At 52.6% G+C, this 20,086-nt stretch overlaps 1 protein-coding gene across 1 annotated transcript in view; it reads right to left on the bottom strand.

Moving 5' to 3' along the window:
* Positions 1–20,086, bottom strand: part of ZNF407 (zinc finger protein 407) — a 363,650-nt gene that overhangs the window by 87,324 nt on the left and 256,240 nt on the right. The window contains exon 7 of the mRNA XM_004715932.2: positions 19,274–19,452. Within this exon, the coding sequence (XP_004715989.1) occupies positions 19,274–19,452 (179 nt within the window). The remainder of the gene's footprint in view (positions 1–19,273; positions 19,453–20,086) is intronic.

Genomic DNA, 20,086 nt, shown 5'->3' with positions numbered 1-20,086 from the left:
CCAAGGAAGATTACTTTAATTACCGTGCTACTAATGCGCCGGGCCTTGCCTGGGCAAAGGAAAAACAAACACAGGCAACATTTCAGACAGTAAGGGAAGGGGTGAGATGGAATGATTAGCAAATAAAGGGAGCAGAGCTTTATGAGGAATCGACTCATTTGACATAGGTACTTATGAAGATCATTTTATCGACTATAAGCAAGACTAAGAATTAAAGTAAACATGGAGTGTCATGGAGAATCTTTTTTATTTTTTATTTTTATGGGGAATCTTTCAGCCTGGCAACAGCTTTCAGAAGATGATTCAGGAAGTTTCTCGATGCTCCTTCTCTCTTTTCAGGAGGCCCCACTGCCTCAGACACCGACTGGGGGAGCAGGCTCCAGAAGAGGTGAGCTTGGAACAAGCCCAGGGAGAGAGGCGGGCCCGTGGCCTGGGTGGGAGCAGGGGGCTCAGGGGTGGCTACAGTGGAGCGTAAACTTGTGTCTGCCTAAGCAGGCTGTTTTAACGCACGCCTGCAGAGGACCCGGCTATCTCCTCTCCTGGCTTACAACTTCCTTTAACTCCTCTGCAGAAATCCTGTCCCAGCTGAGATGCAGCTCAGCTACAGACAGAGAGGGTCTCGGTGCTGAGGGCAAGGGAACCTCTCCTCTGCCCCTGGTGCAAACACCAACGGACCAACTGTCCACGAGGCCACGACGCACATGCATGGCTACTGAAGACAGCAGACACCCGGGCAGCTCCAGTGCTGATGGCGCACGTGCGATGGGATGCAGAGGGGCTGAGAGGAAGGGGGGGTGTGTGCGCGCACTTGCCTCATTCTAACCCTCGAACTGCACACACTGGTGCACACGCTGCCGGACTCAGAGGAGTCAAGGGGAAGCCAGACGCACGCTTCATTCTTACCCACAGGCTGCGTACACTGATGCACTCTTGGCTGGGACTCAAAGGGGGTAGAGGGGAAGCTGGGGGCGCTGGCCTCATCCTTATCAGCAGACTGTGCCCCAGAACGAACAGGTGGTTCTAGCTGGTGAGAGTTTGCTTGCAGTCGCTTGAACCCTAGTGAGGCCCTTCAAGAGCTTCTCTGAACCCCCTTGAAGACAAAGCACAGGCTTTCCCCCTTGTCTGCTAAGGACACGCGCCTTGTTGGAAGATGCAAGCTCTCCCCTGCATGGGCACTTCCTCGGAGCTCTGTGAAGAAAGGCACAGCCAAGGCGGCTTTGTAAGTGCTGTTCTTGTGTGTTCGCCTTAAAACTTTCAAGCCACATCCAAGGTACAGAAGGCCCCCTGGGAAGCTATTTGTCTAGATTCCCAGGCGACCTCAAACAACAGCCCATAGGATGCGGCCTGCAGAGGACATTTATCCCACCCACCGGGTGTTTGTGCCCCATTTGTTTTTTTACTTCAAAATAAGACATGTGCAGTGTGCAGAGGAATTTGTTCATAGTTTTTTTAAACTATAGTCCGGCCCTCCAACGGGCCTGAGGGACAGTGAACTGGCCCCCTGTTTAAGAAGTTTAAAGACCCCTGGTCTACAACACCAGCAGTTGGTGTGAACATCGAGAACTTTCCTAGAATTGTGCTGGGCCGACCCCTGGAGGCCAGCCCTCTTTGATGGTAGGACCACAAGGTGAGCCTCACAAGAAGCAGTACACAGGACCTTCCTTACTGTACACGCACTTCCTCAGTGGTTACCAGGTGAGGACCTCGGATGTGAATCAACAGACCTTAAAAATAACCAACTACTGCCAGCCTGCCCCCAGCCTGCTCCCCCCACCCCCCCACACACACACGTAAGCACAGAACTGTCAAGGGGTTGGGAGTGTGCAATCCAGAGACCTCAACAGGACATGCCCGCCCACGTACAGGCCCGGATCTCAAATGACTCCTGTCTGATTGAACAGGGGACACGTACTCCATTCCAACACCCAGGTCTGTTCCTGGTACCATCCACATCCTCCCTGAGGGGCAGAGGCAATGTCGAGCTTAGGACTCCCTGTATTCTCCAGAGCGGAGGAGCAGTAGGCAGAGGTGTCTTCTCTCTGGACACGGGGGCTTAGGAGCTCTATGCTGATGTCATCCAGCATCAACCCTCTGCCCTAGAGCCGATTTCTCTAGGATTGGTGAAATAAATATGAGCTAAATGAAGCAGGGGTGGGAGTGGGGGGTGGTGGGTCGACAGCACAACCACCAGCAACCTCATTTACCACTAAATGGAGGAATAACTTACATGCTTAACCTACTTATTGCCACTCTCAGTGGCTATGATTTATTATAAACCCTGTTTGTCTTTGAAATATTCAAATGTTTGCTCACCACTCCATCACAGGAGGTGTGTGCAGAGATGAGTCCCAGCCCCACCTGCAAGGGGCTGCAGGGATGGTGAGGGTGCTAACACGCAGAAAGGGAGTACCAGGTGGGCCGTGTGCAGCAGACAGCAGTGGTGGCGTGCTCTGGCACCTCATGCCGTATCACCCTGCACTGGCAGCCATCACTGACTTCTTGATTTGCTTGGTCCAAAGTCGGCAGGACCAGGTTCCAGGCTTTTCAGGGATGGTAAGGCAGAGTGGGGAAGGCAGCCACCACCTGGTCTGGTGCCCTCCTTCCGGAACATCCATCACGACACATTCTCTGCGAGGCCTCCCCCTGCTCACTCCTCCTCCTCAGTGACACCTGGAGCCCTCCCCTGCTCACTCCTCCTCCTCAGTGACACCTGGAGCCCTCCCCCTGCTCACTCCTCCTCCTCAGTGACACCTGGAGCCCTCCCCCTGCTCACTCCTCTCAATGACAGCTGCCAGGCAGGCTCTCCCAGAGGCCCCACGTCCTCTTGTCCAGTTCAAACCCCGGTGCATTTCATGAGGGGTCCTTCCGCTCAAGCAGGGCTCCCACAGCTACGGCCTGCCAGTGTCTGCTGGCTCAGGGTGCAACTCTCCCCCGGTACGAGGCCCACGGGGACCCACTTGACATGGTCCTTCTGACACCTCGACAGAAAGGTGAGGTGCTGCCATGAGCAGGCAATCGTGGCTACAGGCCTTTGCATCCCCCACCCCCACCCCCTGCGTCTCTCAAGATCACACAGGGAGGAGGCATCAGAGCTGCCACCAAGTCCAAGTCCATCCTGGGGCCAGCCTGCTGGCCTTGCTGCCGTGCAAGTGCTTAAAGGTGGAACTGCTCAAGTGGGAAGGAAAACCAAGGTTTCAAAGGTATGTCTTCCTTCCTTTCTAAGAAAATCTTAGCCAAGCGCTTCCACAAAGCCTTCTGGGTCCAACAGCTGCTCCAGCCTTCAGGCTGATCACACACGCATCTGGACTGTGACTAAGGTCGAACTTCTTTCAACGTATCCATCTGCAATCAGCGTTGTAAAATGCCTCCCATAGTTACCTTCCCTAAGTTCGCAATCCGATAGTGGCCTCAGTACACGAGGAACACGACCTGCTGAGGGACCCGAATCATATGAAGCCTGGGTCTGCTGGAGGCCACACACCTCTTCTCTAATTCCTGTGAAATTCGGCTGGCTTCCATTGACTTTTCCTGAGAGTGGGCCTGGTGGCTGCTGCAGCCCTAATGATGCTGAAAAGCTATGGCGTTTGTCTCCATCATTTGCCTACGTAATAATTTAAATGAAAATTAATTCATGGGATTTTTAGAAAAAATGACATAATGCCCACTTTATTAATTATTTGGCATCTCATGCTCTGTCTTTCTCTTTCACAGTTCAATTATCAAGTGTTTGGGCTTGACAAGTAAAAGACCTGAAGCACACAGTCAATGTTTATGACAGCTCTCTGTGAAGTCCTCTGAGCTCCGGTGGAACTGAGCTACTGAGCATCATCCCATGTTCAAATATCTGCTTACGTTTGTTTCTAAGTAGAAGACGACAGACAGATGATCTCTTGGCACACAAAGACCTCACTAAAGTGAAATAGATACATTTTGAATTCTAATTTTTCAATAGAGCCCCCTCAGGATTCCAGCAATCTGGGGTGAAACCATTGCTCTCTCCCCATCCAAGGACAGAGGCAGGTGAAAATGGAAAGACGCAGCCACACCAATGGACCCATGGACTGCTCACAAGGACATCAGCCCCCAGGACCCTGAGACTAGGAGAACTAGAGGTGCCTGGCTTCCACCCCCAACTGCTTGCAGGGAGCACATCAGAAGGTTCTGGATGGAGTAGGAGAAAAATGGAGAACCTTTTAAGTGCCCAGCCTGACTAGGAGAGATGAAACTCCTGAGACTACAGCCCTAACTACACCAGGTCTGGAGCTGAACTCTGGTGCTGTCGGGTAAGTGGGTTGCCATCCACATGTTCGGTGGCTCAAACCAACCTGCTGCTCCGAGGGAAAAAGTTGAAGCCTCCTCCCATAAAGATTTAGTGCCCCAGAAACATACAGAGGGCACTGCGAGTAACGGCGGCATGCTGTTGGCATGCGGGGTACCATAAAGCTAATGAGGCACGAGTGCCTTAGAATCATCAGCCATCTGAGATCCAGAGGGCATTGTTTCCCCAAGGACAACTTTCCAAATGGTACGGGAAGGAAGACCGGTAGTGGGCAGCACAGGGAGGAAATGGGATAAACTGTGTGGACCGAAGGGTCCCAGTGAACGAGATGAGACACAACGTGTATGACGCGTTGGAGGTAAAGCTGATGGTGTGCTCCCTAAATCCTCCCCAAGTGACAGTAAAACACGTACAGACCACCAAGAGAGCATGTGGACGTCGACGGGAGGGGGCTGGCACTTACGTTCAGCCGACAGCCACATAGTACAAGCAGTAAGACCAAGGATCCCAAATGAATACATGGCCATACATGGCCAAAAATGCATCTTTCAAATTTGAGAAACATCATTAACCCTGCTTCCAATCAAAGTCCTCCATCCGCTGTCCTGCCCGGCAACACCAACCCTTGTCTGCCCTAGGGACTACTCTCCTGTCACGTGCTGCCAGGCGGTGCTACGGTGCAGACATGGCCTTGTCCTGTGCGGGGTGCTGGTGCCATCATGGCACGTTCCTATGGAGGGACTGCTTTCTGGAGGTCATCCGGACCATAATTCTGGGGTGCAGCCACTCTCCTGATGGTCTTTCTGGAGAAATGGGACCCAGTGGGGAAGTTCCCATCCTCTGCTTAGTCTGTGGGTCAGCATTTTCCTTCCCTGGTTGCTCTTAATTCCCTTAAGTGGCAATTATTTAAGACACAGTTAGAGAGGGGGCAAGCTACATTCATCCAATAAAACCTAAATATTGAAAAGGACAGAAAAACCCAGGCTGGTTACACAGGATAAATGGGGCGGCATTTAGCATGTGCGAGGTAGCCAAGAGGAGGCACAGGAGTTGAATAGATGGAAGGACGAACACTGTTGGCGGTAGAAATACAACTCAGGAGAAGTAAGAGGGCACACTGTGTGTCCAAAAGTCGGCGCACCCGAATTACACGAGGTTAGTATCACAGGAGGCAGGGTCAAGAAAGAGATAGGAAGTCATTCCATTAACTATCACCTGGACATGCTACCGATCACGGCCAGGGAGGTGGTGTGAACGAGCGATCGTTTCAGCAGCTTATGATGAAAGTGAGCTCAGCACACTGGGCACAAAGACACACCCCTGTTGGCGAGCGTGCGCTGTGGGCAGACAGGGCAGGACGCTGAAAGACACTCAAATGCAAGCCGGCACCGGGCCCCTGACAAGGAGAGACTGATGCGTGGCAGCCCTCGGGAGAATCCCGATGGTGCTCCAGTCAGAGCTCTGGGAAGGAGCCAAAGGAGACAGGCAGTCAGGTAAAGGCCAAGGTCCTTACAGAGGGCAGTGGGGACAGCGAAGTGTTGTGAGTCCTTAGTGGCCCAGTCACACACAAGTGGCAGAATGGCGGGGTGCAATGACAAAGAGGGCGTGGCTGCTGATGAGAGGGCCAGCACAGGCCAAAGCACTCAGCTGCCACCCGAAGGGAAGGTGGTTCCACCAACATTCTATGGGGACAAGCAGAGGCCGGCGGCCCGTGTGAAGATCAGTAGCCTGGCGATGCCCTGGGGCACTGCACACTACATGGGTGGGTTTGGCTGGCTTCAGGCTCTTCTTGTGCGGAGCCTTTGAGAACCCAACGTGATGGCATGCTTCTTATGCTGCCCAGTGGGGGCTGTGAATCGGTGCTGCCTCAATGGGGCAGTTAGTGTGGGGGTTCCAGAATAAATGCAGCCCCAATCTGTTGGGAGAGCCTTGGGCTCCCAGGTCTGGCTGGACGCCTTTGCCCCTGGGGTACTGGGGTAGCTGAGAGCCAGGAAAAGGCTGCGGCATGTGAATGGCTGGTTCCAACGCAGCTACATTCTTAGGTTTCAAAACGGAACCCATGATGTGGTCTCATTTTAAGTACCCACCTGGCTGGTATGTAGACAAGTAGAAGTCTACAAAGGAAACCTTCTGCGGGCTGCCTAGAAAAGATGTAGACACTTCAGGGTTGAGGGAGCCCTGGTGGTGTACTGCTTACGTGCTGGGGGACTGACGTGTTGGGTCAGCAGTTCAAATCCACCAGCCACTCGAGGGCTTTCTACTCCCATCGAGAATTACCATCTCGGACACCTATAGGGGCTCTGCTGCTGAGGTGTGTCTTTGGTCACCAATGTGGTGACCTCACTTTCATCAAAAGCTGCTGAAACAATCGCCCGTTCACACCACCTCTCCTGGTGAGAGTAAAGCCCTCATCCTGTGCCAGTCTCGGGGGTTCTGACTGGCTCGGCACTTTGAGACACAGTTGGCTGACATGAACTCAGGAGGCTAGATGTCGGGAGGTTCGCTGGCCTCTCGTTACATGACCCTGTTTGCTCCTGCCCCTTCTGCCCTCACCATCTATAATAGCAGCAGATGTTGTTGAGCAAATGAAACGATGATATACATGTATTTTAAAGTATTGTCCCAGATCTGGTCTAAAGTGAGTGCATAACCAAGAATGAGTGGGGCAGTGTGTGGTGTGGGCACAGATAATGTGAACTTGGCAGCTGGTCCCTCACGCGGTGCCCTCCCAGTGGAGCGTGGCTGGGAGGGGAGCCCCTCCACGCCCACCCCGTGTGACTGATCCCACCAGGGGGTCCCTCGTACAACAGTAACTGAGGGCTCTAGTTCCTCCAGTTCAAGGCTGTGCCTCCCCTCCGGCTTTTGGCACGGTCTCCCTCCAACCCACGCGTCTCCCAGGCATGGCTGACGTGCACAGTTCCCCATCGGGAAAGCAGGGAAGTCTCAGGAGGCCTCAGCCAGGTCTCTGCCCGGAGCTGCGTCCTCGGCGCGCAGCGACAGGGTCTCTGTGGAGACTGTGCCAGCAGCAGGCATCTCTCCCAGAGGCTGCTGGATGCCCGCCTTCCCTGCTGCAGGGACAAGCGTCACACAGCAGCAAGGACCGCGTCTGCTTTGCTCTCTGATGGGCCTTTGAGGCCAAGAATGGTGTAATACCATGAAGTCACTGCTCCACAAAATTTGTTAAGTGAGCAAATGCAGTTACATGCATCTCCCGAGATATTATAGGAGCAAAAAGCCCAATATTTGCTTCTTGGCAACTCAGCACTTCTCGACACAAGAGTAGTTACACACTCTCAAACAAAATTAAAGTCCAATCACTCTTATGAAACATGTTTCGCAGCGCACAGAGCGCACGGGAGAATCTGAGACTCAAGCTCAGGACATTTCTGAGACCGTTCCCACTAAACCACGTTTAAGCTTTATTGCCGGCTGCACGGATTGGAAGCAGCAGCAGGAACAGTGGCGGAGTGCTACCTCCATACTCTGGGATGTCAAAGAGAAACGGAGTCATTTTATTTCTGAGCCGAGTTGTTCCGATTCCCCTGGGACTACTGCCTCTTGATTGTCGGGGATTCTAGGGCTTGGGTCTACAAAGGTTTGAGACAAGGGCCCTGCCTGGTGTAGCTCAGCACTGAAAGACAGGACACCCTGGGAGAAATTCTGCAGGCCCATGTCCATCCCCCAGAGGGGAGTTGGTGGGTGTGGGTCATGGCCGTGGGGGCCTTCCAGCAGGGATGCCAGCACCAGGCTTTCTTTCTCAGAGGGACCTTGTGACGAGCATTAACATGCACATGTTACACGTGGGAGTGTGTGGCCCAAACCATGGAGGGTGAGGGCAAGAGTGCCTCTTACACTCTGAGTGGAACGGACAGTGCATATTAATGTCATGGGTGACTAGCTTGACATCTTACTGCCTGCATAATGAACACGCCCACATTGATCCTGCCATAAAGAATAAAAAATTCACCGTCCTGGATCGCAAGTGCCGTTCCCAATATAAAGAGACATTAAAACTTTGATATCTTCAAACTGAACATAAAATATCTCAAAATGTCTTTCTAACACACTTTCTGAGCTGAAGATGAGGAGACTGGGACGAGAAGAAAGAAAACACATCAAGTGCTATGACAGCATCACATCTAAACCCAATCACTCCTCTGAGTTCTGGTTCAGGTCAAAGATTCACGACCTGATGGCAAATATCGCCCAAAAAAAATCCTTTTTTGCATTATATGCTTGGTGGGGCAGGGGAGGGGGAAACAGGGAGCCTGGAGGTCAGAAATGCACACAAAGACGACACATCAGTATTAAGGCCAACTAAAAATAAAACCCAGAGTGTGATCAGTCACCTGGACAGCACGCCCTATCCTGAGTCTGCTCTTGGGCCGCACGACCATCTCTGGGCTATCCAATCTAGTTCTCCCTGACTGCCCAAGGCCCATGACACTTCCCCTGGGCCTGGTCCTCCTCTCCCAGAGCTGAGGCTTCAGGTACTGTGAGTTAAGTACCCACACCCGGGAAGCACACGGCTCCGCTCTATCCCACCCTGCAGCAAGCACCATGTCCAGTTCTTACTTCAGCAGGAAGACTGCATGGAGCGGAGAACATTTCATCACCTTGAATCGACCACGAACAGGACCGGCCCAGACAAGCGACGGCCAGCCCATCAGTGTCGTACCGTGGACAGAGAGCGAGTTTGGCAGTGACCGGAAGGGCAGCCAGGATCAGGACTTCAAAACATTGGAGGAAAATCCATTTTTTTTTAATTCTAGGAAGCCCCCTGGTCTTCCGTTACTAGCAGGCTCCCCTGCCTAGTAGCAGTGAAAGCTGAAAGCCAGCTTTGGGTCTGGTGACATTACAGTAATACCACCTTCACGAGACCAAGTGTCCTACAATTTCCAGGTCATTTCTTTGTCATTTTCGACCAATACCACGATCTTCAGAGCAAATGGCTTGTTTCTTAGAAGCAGCCTCGCCACCCTGCCAGGAGGGCAGGGCACGTGCGCTCTGGGACCCGCAATGGTGCCGACAGTGCAGGCAAGGAATAGGGCTGGAAGACACCTACTCTGTCACTCAAGAGTGGAGCCTACTGGCCCAGTGAGAAAGCACCCACGACCCAGGGGGCGCCCCGGGGAAGTCTCTGATTGCCAAAGCCTCACGGCACATGCACGCAGGGCACGGCCACTGCAGGAAGCACGTCGGAAAGGCAAGCTCACCCGAGTTCCTTCCCCAAAGATCACTGGGGCACAGGCATTACTCCAGGGTCCAGCAATGGCTCTGGCAAGAGGCCACTCGGCCTGGATGGAAGCCGGGACTGTGGTTCTTCCCACGCGAGTGAGGCCAGGCCACAGGGGTGGCAAGGGAGCCCCAGAGGTCACCCCCCCCCCAGTCCTCGCCCCAAAGGTAGAAACAACATTTTCTAGACAATGCCCTGTGATGACATTGATCGACACCCCTTCAAAGGCACCTCGCCTTTTCCTTTACAAACAGGAAATCACGGCTGCCGGGTTTTTATTTTAAGCATGCTCTAAAATTACGATATTTTTACAAAAAGGAAGACTGACTCTCTGCCAATCAAACTGACGTGCTCCTCAGAGAAGAGCACTACCAGCTGTGACAGGTGCGAACCTGCCTGAACTTTTGGAAAAGCCTCCAGAGAAGCCTTGGAGATGCGAAAGTGGCTCTGCTAAGTGAGTGAGGCTCTCAGGGCTCCAAGGGCCTTCTGCCTGCCGGCGGCCTGCATCCCAGACCGAAGTGACGGTGGCGCTCCCCTCAGAACAGATGCAGTATCAGCATGTCTGCCGTCCACTGTGCGGATGGCCAAGTTTCCCCCTGAATAAACTCACTTTGCAAACCACACAGGTATGACTAAGGTACCAGGAGACCTGCTGGCTCTTGCCGGTGGGCTCTGCTCGCAGGGAGCCACTGCAGTAACAGAAGAAGCATTGCCGGAGGCTGAGAGACCCCCAGTAGAAGGAAGGAGTGACCCATAGCTACACGCACCTTATCTGTATGTTAATGACGCGCACGCCATGAGGCTTTGGCAAACTGTGCAGCCTCTTTTGCAAGCCAGTTTTCTATACACACTTTCTAGTCAAATGCCGCATGTGCGTGCGTGTGTAAGTCCAGGTACCCAGATGCATGAGGGGGCTTCAAGAAGTTCCTGAGAGACGAGCAGCAAAGACAATGGCATTCTTCCACACACCTGTCGGTGCATGTTTATTTTGTTTCAACTCTTCCCCATCTTCAGGGACCCCACCCCAACCAACTGCCTCCCCTAACAACGCACCAACAAAGATAGCTCGCCGACCTTGTCTAACGGGGATGCATCCAACTAGTACATTTTCATGAAACTAATACGCAATGAAGAGGGGAGGGCTTGTTACGAGGCCAAGGCCACCTGAGGAGCAACAGGGCCAGCCACCCTTCAGGGTAGAGTGTTCAGGCCCACGGAGAGAGAAGCGGACGCAGCCGAGAGAAAGAAAACAGGACAAAGAAACAGCCTCCATCCTACCTAATACCATACGCAAAATTTAACTCCAGTGGCTCCCAGCGTCTCGGAACGACCAGCATGCAACTCAGAGAAGGCGGACACGTGGTGAGAAACGAAACAACGTCACCAAACCATGTGTACAGACACTGTCACAGGGCACCTAATTCACTGGGCGGACTCACCAACACACAGCAGAGCGTTACTTAAAGCCCAACCAGTGCAGCATAGACCTGAACGTAGACACAGCCTCAGGAGCCCGCTCCCCTTCCTGCGCAGTCAGGCTTCCTCAGGAAACACGGGCGGTTCACCTCACACCTCGGGTCAGGCAGGTCATCTTAGCTGTGACAGCAGAGTCAATACCGGAACTGGAAAAGAAGGCACGCGTGCACTCACACTGTGGGAAAAGAACCACGGGGGCAGCGCCCAGAAGGTCCACACCGGGACAGCACGCGTCTGAGGCCCGTTCTGACAGAGGCCCAGCACTGGGGCTGGGGCTGGGCGGGAAGAGGAAACAGTCTCAGAACTCAATAACCGAGAGGCAAACAATGTCACCTGAGGCTTTATCGATGCAAACACACACGTGGCAAATAAGGACAATGACCACTGGTCAAGGACACAGTGCAATTAAATACAAATTAGAAGCGCAGTAACGCCCGGCCACAGGCGTCTGAGAATTTCCATCTCTACAGCAGTGGGCAGCCTCATCTTCCTCCTGCAGGGAGGCCAGTGAGTTCCAACCTACCTTGGGGTTGGCTAACAGCGTGATGAGTCGCTCACTGTGCGACCAGAGCACCTACACCTCTCAGAATGGCTTATTAACAAACGAAGGGGAGAAGCTGACAGAGCGACCGCTGTGGAAAAGGGAAACTAACCTGCTGCTGATGGGGTGTCAGCAGGTCCGAGCCAGAGTGCGTCTGTTACACACACACACACACACACACACACACACACACAGTCTGTTCAACCCAGGAATCTCAGAGGCATGGGACTCATCCATTCATGCTCAAAATTGCCTGCAAGGGTGGACCCACGGACGGCAGAAGTCCAGTGAGCGGACACAAGCCTTGTGGGTCCTCACGCGATGGAAAGGGACGAAACAATCCTTCACAGGAAACCCATGGCAGCAGAACTGCACTGCACTGAATGAGAGAAGCCACGCCCAGCGGTGCACATAGCACAGTTCCATTTATACACCGTCCCTGAAAAGATGAGACCGCAGGACCAGGAAACAGCTCTCTATCACAGTGTGGCACCTTTGTCAAAGGCACAGAATTAGAGTAAATTAACCCCATGTGCATCATTAAACTTACGATTTGAATGCGTGGCTGTGTAGTAAAGCCCCATTGGAATGCAACTGTGAGCCAGGCGGTGCGTGGCAGCACCCTGATAGAGGAGGAGAAGAAAAGAACTTCCCTAGGTGTCCCCTGCAGGAGAACACACCCAATCCTCACTCCCTGGCATCGTGCATTTGTGACCCCAGCAAACGACTGACAAGTCCGCCGGGCTGACAGTCAGGAGACCCTTTGAGCCCCCATCCTTGATCGTTCCCAGAAGACTTGGAGGCAGAGAAAATAAAAAGGAAGAACAACATTAAAAAGTTCGAACACCTGTCCCTGCACCCGTACCTGGTGGGCTGAGGGACTCTCAGCGGGGATGCAGGCTGGTGCTGCTCTGTCTTCAGGTGAGCTGTGGCTTTGGGCCAGGTGGCTTTGGGATGGCAGCAGAGGAGGCACAAGGAGGTACAGGGTGTCACTCAATGCTCACCCCCGATCTGGGGCTCACGGGTGGTGGTCCTGGGTGAGCGGGGTTCCACAGAGAACATGAACTCCGTGTGGGCTGGAGTAGGGTGGGCCCTCTCCTGTCTGGAAATCTTGGCCCTGTCTGCCCTGCCCGTGGTTTGAGATGGCCCACGGCCTGCCCGGTGGAAGACACTGGGCACAGAGAGGAAGCAGAGAGTTCAGCAGACACGGCTGATGGGAGCGGTAGCCCCACCAGGCAGGTCCTTAGGGCAATTTTCACACAACGACGACGGGGTTTTTGGAAGCTAACCGGTTGGTGAGTGAGGAGACGGTATCCTTTGTTCATGAATATAACACTCAGAAATGTAACTGTTTCCCAAGGAGGCATCAGGGGCAATTTTGAGGTGACCACGTCTGCGTTTGGTTTGAAAAAATAAGTAGCGACAGCGACTGGTGGTGGGCTGGGTGCCGAGCTCCAAGCGCTGTGCTATCCGGTCACTCCAACTTTCAGGTTCTGAGAAGCTGCCCAACTGTTTGCCAGAGCTGCTGCCCCAGCACCTTAGTTCAACGTCAAGACTTAGATGAAATAAGGAAAACTTGCTGGGACCATTTTACTCCCTGAAAGGGACATCTAAACAACATTCCATAAAGGAATAAAAATGTGCGCCTTTACGTCTCCTGAAGAACGCCTCAACGCCCCATCACCGGCTCTCCTTTCTAGTTTGGAAGTGAGGATCAAGTCTCTTCACCAACGGGCAGCAAAGCAGGTCCGTGGTGTGTGGACCCATATCTAGAGCAGCGACGCAGCCTGGGGCAACATGTGCACCCGCAACTGTGTGCAATGGTATGCAAATTGGCCAAATATATAAATTATACTGAATTAAACAGCTGAGCAAAGGTCTGTACAAGAGCAAAGCCACATCCATTACCTGATAAAATCAGACTGCCTCCACTATAATTTCCACAATCAATTTTTCCTTTAAAATTTTGATAAATGAACTTGTCAGAGGGATAAGATCACAATTTTGCTGCGTTTTGACTATTTTAACTTTCAGAACTCAGTTCATGAATGCTGCAAATGCTGGCCCAGATAAGATGGCCCTTTGCTGTTGATGAGACAATCGCACTGTCCTGTGCTCACATAACTCTGTGTGTGTGTGTGTGTGTGTGTGTGTGTGTGTGTGTGTGTGTTATGGGGGCAAGGTAAGAAGCGTCAAGTTCCATCTCCATGTGGCTCTGAACCACACACCTGATTATGCCAGGGGCTCGAGACAGTCTGGGGGAAGACCAGACTTTCCAATAAAGGGAGGGTTCATTTTTCTTCAGGAAAACCTCAAATCATAACTCAAAGCATTTCTTTAAAATCACATGGCCAGGGATGAGGCCGCCCAGGAGTTGGGGCACTGCCAGCTCATCCCAGAGGGGTTACTTCCATGCTGGAGTGTGCCCAGCATGCACTCTGGCTGCGCTGCAAATGGCATGCTTGCCCTGAAGGTCCTCACAGAGCCCGGCCCGGGAAGTGTTTCAGAGAGGTCACGGGAAAAGACCATCTTCTTTGAATTCAGTTTGTCCCCAAACAAGTTAGAGCCTCCTTGTACATGGCAGTATGATTAAGGTGACCAGATGTCAACATTGGTAAAGCGGGACAAAAGCGGGACACCATTGATAAAACTCATATCCTGGTGAAATAGCCACATGGCAGCCGAAAACCATATGCCCTAGCTTGTCGTGCCTTCTTTCCAAAAATCGGGACTTTTTAAAAATGCAGCGGGACATGGGAAAAATTGTTAAAAATTGAGACTCTCCCGCCAAAAGCGGGACGTCTGGTCACCTTAGATATGATGTTACTTCTGAACGATACTGTTTTTCCCATATGACTGTTAAAACAGAGTATGACACAGAAAATCAAAAGAACAAAGGTTATCAAATTTGAGGGGTACCCAAAATGACTACAATTTTTTTTCAAAGCTATGTATTCAATTTTTTTTGCAAAACAACTTTATCACCTTCAAAGTACTCTCCATTCTTGGAAACATTTTTCAACCTCATCTGTTTGGATGGTTGACAGCACTTCCCTCATTTTTTTCTTCACCTCTTGTAAGTTGTCAAATTGCTGTCCTTCCACATCTCTCTTCAGTTGCAGAAACAAAAAGGAGTCACAGGGAGCGAGGTCAGGTGAGTCAGGGGCCTGGGACAAGAGAGGCGTGCTGCTTTTTGCCAAAAGCTGGCACTCTGAGATGGCTGCCTGAGCCGGTGCATTGACGGGGTGGCAAACCACAAACCAGGCCTCTCCCCTACCCCCACGCTGTTAGACCCCATCTTTTCAGAACCTCTAAACAGAAAGCTTGATTAACAGTCTGACCTGGTGGAATGAACTCCAAGTGCACTGTCCCCCTCCCTCTCCCATCAAACAAAGCAAAACAAATGAGCATCACTTTATGGGGAGTAACCCCTCGCAGATTGCTTCCAGGACTACTATACCTATGGCCTTTGCTGAGCCTCACCTGGTTGTATTCTCCAAGTGTTGTGGACAGGAACACGGACAAGTGTAGGAACGGGTCTTTACGAGAGCCTTCACACGTGAAAGCAACCTGACACCAACGTGGAAGCTCATTCCCGTGCTTACGGAGACAGCAGTAGGGAAGCTCGGGTCGCTGGCTTTTCCCCAGAGACAACCTCAACAGTACTCCCTTTCCACAGGACTTCCACAGCACATCTGCTGGGGAAGGCAAGGCAAAGGAAGGCGGCTGCCCAGCATTCGGCACCCAGCAACACAAAGAGAGAGAGGAGCTGAGAGGTGCACTCCGCGTCACCTGTCAGTGGTGAAGGTGGTCACCACGGTCCCTTTCAGAGAACCTTTTCATCTGTCAGTCTGTCCACCCAAGCACCTGTGTGCCAGGGCCCATGCCAGACAGTGGCGCCGCCTTGGTGGAAACACCTCTCATGCGGTGACACTGTCATTCAGGCACGCAGCATCACCTCCTGACAAAGGGACCGCAGGGGACAACGGCGAAGCTCTTGGTTGCTAAAGAGCATGGAAGATTCAAGCCATGCAGAGGCTCAGCTCCTGCAGACTGCTGCCCAAGGAAGCTGAGGGGCAGCGCTACTCCGTCACATGGGGTGGAGGTAAGAGTGCCCAGACAGTGCCTCTCCCCCACAGCCTCCCCTAATATAAGGGGCTGCACAGAGTCCTGGGAAAGTCCCATTCTCTTTTAATGCCACCTTCGCCAATGAACTTTGGAAGCTCTCTCAGACAGGTTTCCAGATCATTTAAAATCTGAAAACCTCCAAAGTTTAAGGTTACCCGATGAATTTCATGATACTGTATAAAAGCTGACTTATTTTACGCTCCAGGACATGTAGGAAGGAGGCTCTGAAGGCACTGTAGCTTAGGTGTTGGGCTACTAGCCACAAGGTGAGCAGTTCAAACCCATCAGCAGTACCATCTAAAAGAGGTCTCATTAACACCAGTAAAGTCGCGCTAAGTAAGAACAGACTAGATGGCTTGGGCACACGCAACGTGGGCTCACTTGGAAAATTCTGGCGCCAAACAGGCCTTCACTGAACACAATGGCGGCTGGAGTCCTCAGGAAACCTCACCTCCTGAAGGAGAAATCCAAACTCGCTGCCATCAAGTCAATGCTGACTCATAATGACACCCCCCCCCATGAGTTCCTAAGACTAACTGTTTAGGGGAGTAGAAAGCCCAGCCCTTCTCTTGAGGTGGGTTTGAACCGCTGACCATGTGGATCACAGCCCAACAGCAGCCACTGTGCCACCAGGGCTCTTCCCACCTCTTGAAGGCCTGCTGTTTCAAACCGTTCACTTGACTGTGCTGAATACCGAGAGGTCCAACGGTTCCCGGGGGTTAGACTGACTGGCTGGCAGTGAGTTTGAGGGGGTGAAGGGCCTGTTTGAATGGGCACTGTCAACTCTTCTTTGCAGCAGGAAAGGCAAACTGCGATTGCGCAGCACAATGGCATTCTTCACCCTGCGCCCCAACTCATACACTGGGAAGGCAGGCAGGAGCCACGGTATTAACAGACATTTTTGGTATCAACAGTGAAGAGCTGGTGAGGACCTACTTATGGGTAAACAGGTCCCAATAAAGCCTAGGTAAGAATGTATCATTAAGAACACTGATTCTCAACCTTCCTCGTGCTGCAAACCTTTCATACAATTTCCTCATGTTGTGGTGACCCCCAATCATAAAATTATTTTCATTGCTACTTCATAACTGTATGAATCGTAATGCAACTATCTGATATGGAGGATGTATTAGGTGTGAAAGGGTCATTTGAACCCCAAAGGGGTCACGACCCACAGGTTGAGAACCTCCGATGAAGAGGGTTTGGACAAAGCTCTTCATGCAGTGAGAGAGGCAGTGAGGCATCGACTACTCCAGGTTGGTTGGGGTGGGGGGTTGCCCGGGACAAACTGCTTACCAAGTCCAAGCTTGTCACGGGCAACCCCCCACCCCTACCAACCTGGGTGCCATTATGGTGGGTACCACTGGTTACGGAGGAGAGCAGGTAGGCTGCTGGGGAATGGGGCTCTGACGTCAGGCACCCCTTGGTGCGGCCTATGGAATATGGGTCCACACAAGCCAGGGAGGATGAGAAGGGAGAAAAGGGGCAGGCCAGGCCCCGAAATACCCAGCTCCCAAGTTGTGCTTCCCAGAGGGAGGGAGCCCAGGAACATGGAAGTTTGGCAGCAGAGAAGGGAAAGAGAGAATGAGCCCAAGGATGAAGTGGAGGCTGGGCACCAAGTGGCTGGCCTGCTAATTACTTGAGGAAGTCTTTTGTTAGGGGTGAAGTGAAGGGAGGCTGGAAGCCAGGGCTCTGGTCTGCAGGAGAGAGCACGCGTGAGCAGAGGCTGCAAATTACAGGCCTGTGCGTCTCATGTCTATATTAGGAAGTGACTTTGCGATGATACTTATGGATGAGCTTAATGATAGAGCCGGAGAAGTACAATTTAATAGGTGTGAGTCAGCACGGGTTTAGCAGCGGCAGTCATGTCAGGGAGAAAGAAGCCACCCTTTCTCAGGCTGCCCAAACACTCCGGTCCTGTGAGGGAGGACCACGGAGATGCTGTCGGGTTTTTGGAGTGTGGGGCCTTCTCATACAATGAATGATTGCACAAAATGCCCTGTGTGTGTCAGACCTCCAACTCACAGGAGGGGGGGCAGAGGCGGGGTTAAAAAGGGAGGGCCAGGGTCCATTCAGGACTCTGGGGAAAGAGTAAGCCCCCCAAGCTGACAGAGCAGACCACCAGTGCTCTGAGTCAGAGATTCGGTGCCCGTTTCTGGTGAGGAAATCTGAGCGTGCCAGTGATTGAGGGCCCGCTCAGACACAGATGTGGGGCAGTTTTACCGGCTGTTCCACTGCCTGAGTAACAGCCTCGGCGTGGGGACAGGAACCCTTGGGACACTGACTGGGGTGGGGCCTTAGCTGCCCTCCAGAGATGGGATCAGGTGGGAGTTACACACGTTGTCAGTCTTCACCCAGATGAGACGCAGGCGCTGGGGAATGGAATGTGGCCGGATCCCAGCGTGACAAAGAACTTGAAATCCAGGTCTCAGTTTGTGAGGACAGGAGGGCAGGGCGTGCGCAGTGCAGATGGTTACATCTCAGCATCTAAGAAGGGCTGAAAATCCTATCAACGTCCACGTCGTCTTTTAAAAGTAAAGCAGCAGAAAAATAGAGGCCACGAAGGATGAGACAACATCACTACTTCATTCTTAATTTCTCCTGAAATTACCTGGCGATCATTGTTTGGGGGAAGATGTCGGCATTTTGGACTCCCATAAGAACCGGCATTATTTGAAGATTGTACTAGAGGGCCTCCATCCTGGAACCATTCTTTAGGGTTTTTTCGTGTAAATATCTCCTCAATGGACACTCAAACCAAAGGCTACCATGTAACTGTTCTCCCATCAGCACAGCGACCCAGTGCCCAGTGAGCACTTGCTCCTGTCAAGGCACGGGAAGGTGGGCTACCTGGCAAAGCCAAGTTTGAGTTTTGGGACCAGTCTCTGTCTGACTCGTGCCTGAGCGAGGTGGGAGAAACCCCAGCAACTACAAGCACCTGCTACGCACTCTCTGTACATCCCTCCACCCCTGACATCCACTGCAAATCTCAGAGGAAGTTCAGACGCTTCTCCTGTCCTGTCCAGTCCTGTTTTGATGACATCATGATGGGAATGCTCTTTTTGAGGTCTGAGGTAGCTGGTTTTGAGACACGTGCAGCTGATGAAACAGAAGTACCACAGCCACCTGTGCTAGCTGAGTGAAGACCCCAGATGCCCTCACCTCTATAGTCCCCGGGACCCCAGACGCTCATCCTCTGTAGTACCCGGGACCCCAGACGCTCATCCTCTGTAGTACCCGGGACCCCAGACGCTCATCCTCTGTAGTCCCCGGGACCCCAGACGCTCATCCTCTGTAGTACCCGGGACCCCAGACGCTCATCCTCTGTAGTACCCGGGACCCCAGACACTCACTCATCCTCTGTAGTACCCGGGACCCCAGACGCTCATCCTCTGTAGTACCCAGGACCCCAGACATTTATCCTTTGTAGTACCCGGGACTCCAGGCGCTCACACCCTCCCTAGTGCCTCCTCCACAGTGACACACTGGGCCTTCAAGGAGCTTGGGGCAAAGGGGACACAGAGCTAGTGAAGCCCCCAAGAGAGGGTGCCCACAGGAGGTAAGGACCACGATAAGGCGGAAATTACTGGAACCCGCTGCCTCCAGCCCTTACCAGCGTGCAAGTAGGCCAGGTCTGGGTTCTCGATGTCAGGGTGCTGCTCTTTGAGGTGGTTCCGGAACTCCACGGGGACGTTGGTACCGTAGTCACACTTGGGGCAGTTGTACATCTTGACACCCTCGTGCTTGCCCGTGTGTAAGATGTGCTTGCGGATGTTTTCGGCACAGTTTGACCTGCCAAGTTAAGACGGAGGGGTCAGCTCAGTATCACGGTATCACAGTGAGTGACGTGTGCTGGCACTTCTGAGTGTGACCATGGGCCAGCTACTGCTGGACATGTCCTCCACTCCTCTGATAACCACTGTAGACCTTACACACTGTCCCAAGCATCTGCCATGCCTCGATGAACACCTCATACATCCTGCACACAGTCCAGAGCGTCCTTCCCATCTCTGAGGGCCACCACTGATAGGCTGTGCACACTCTCCCAGGCCTGGAGGCCACCCGATCCTGGGGTTCATCTGTAAGTTGGTTATTTGCCCTAGCACCTCATCTCTGTATAGAACCAGAAATACAAAATCCCAGCTTCTATAGTTTTAATATCACATTATCCTGGTACCACTTGAGGGCACTGAAGGCGTTTCATGAATCTGAGAACACACCTTCCCAGGGAGGAGGAGGAGGACAAAAGGAAGCAGAGCATGCATGGGGAACAAGGAAGCCTCCGCACTGGAGCCCCTCAGAGGCTGCAGCGGCTCTGAATGCAGCACCAACTAAGGGGCCTGAAGGCAACAAGCCCCCCAGCCCTTACCCCCAATCCACCCAATATCCACCTGGGCAATCTGCTGAGTTCATGGCGGGGGTGGGG

Source organism: Echinops telfairi, unplaced genomic scaffold (genome assembly GCF_000313985.2).
Source record: "Echinops telfairi isolate 266 unplaced genomic scaffold, ASM31398v2 ScPeMD7_7400;HRSCAF=8409, whole genome shotgun sequence".
Taxonomy (NCBI): domain Eukaryota; kingdom Metazoa; phylum Chordata; class Mammalia; order Afrosoricida; family Tenrecidae; genus Echinops; species Echinops telfairi.
This window is presented reverse-complemented; position numbering and strand designations above follow the sequence as displayed.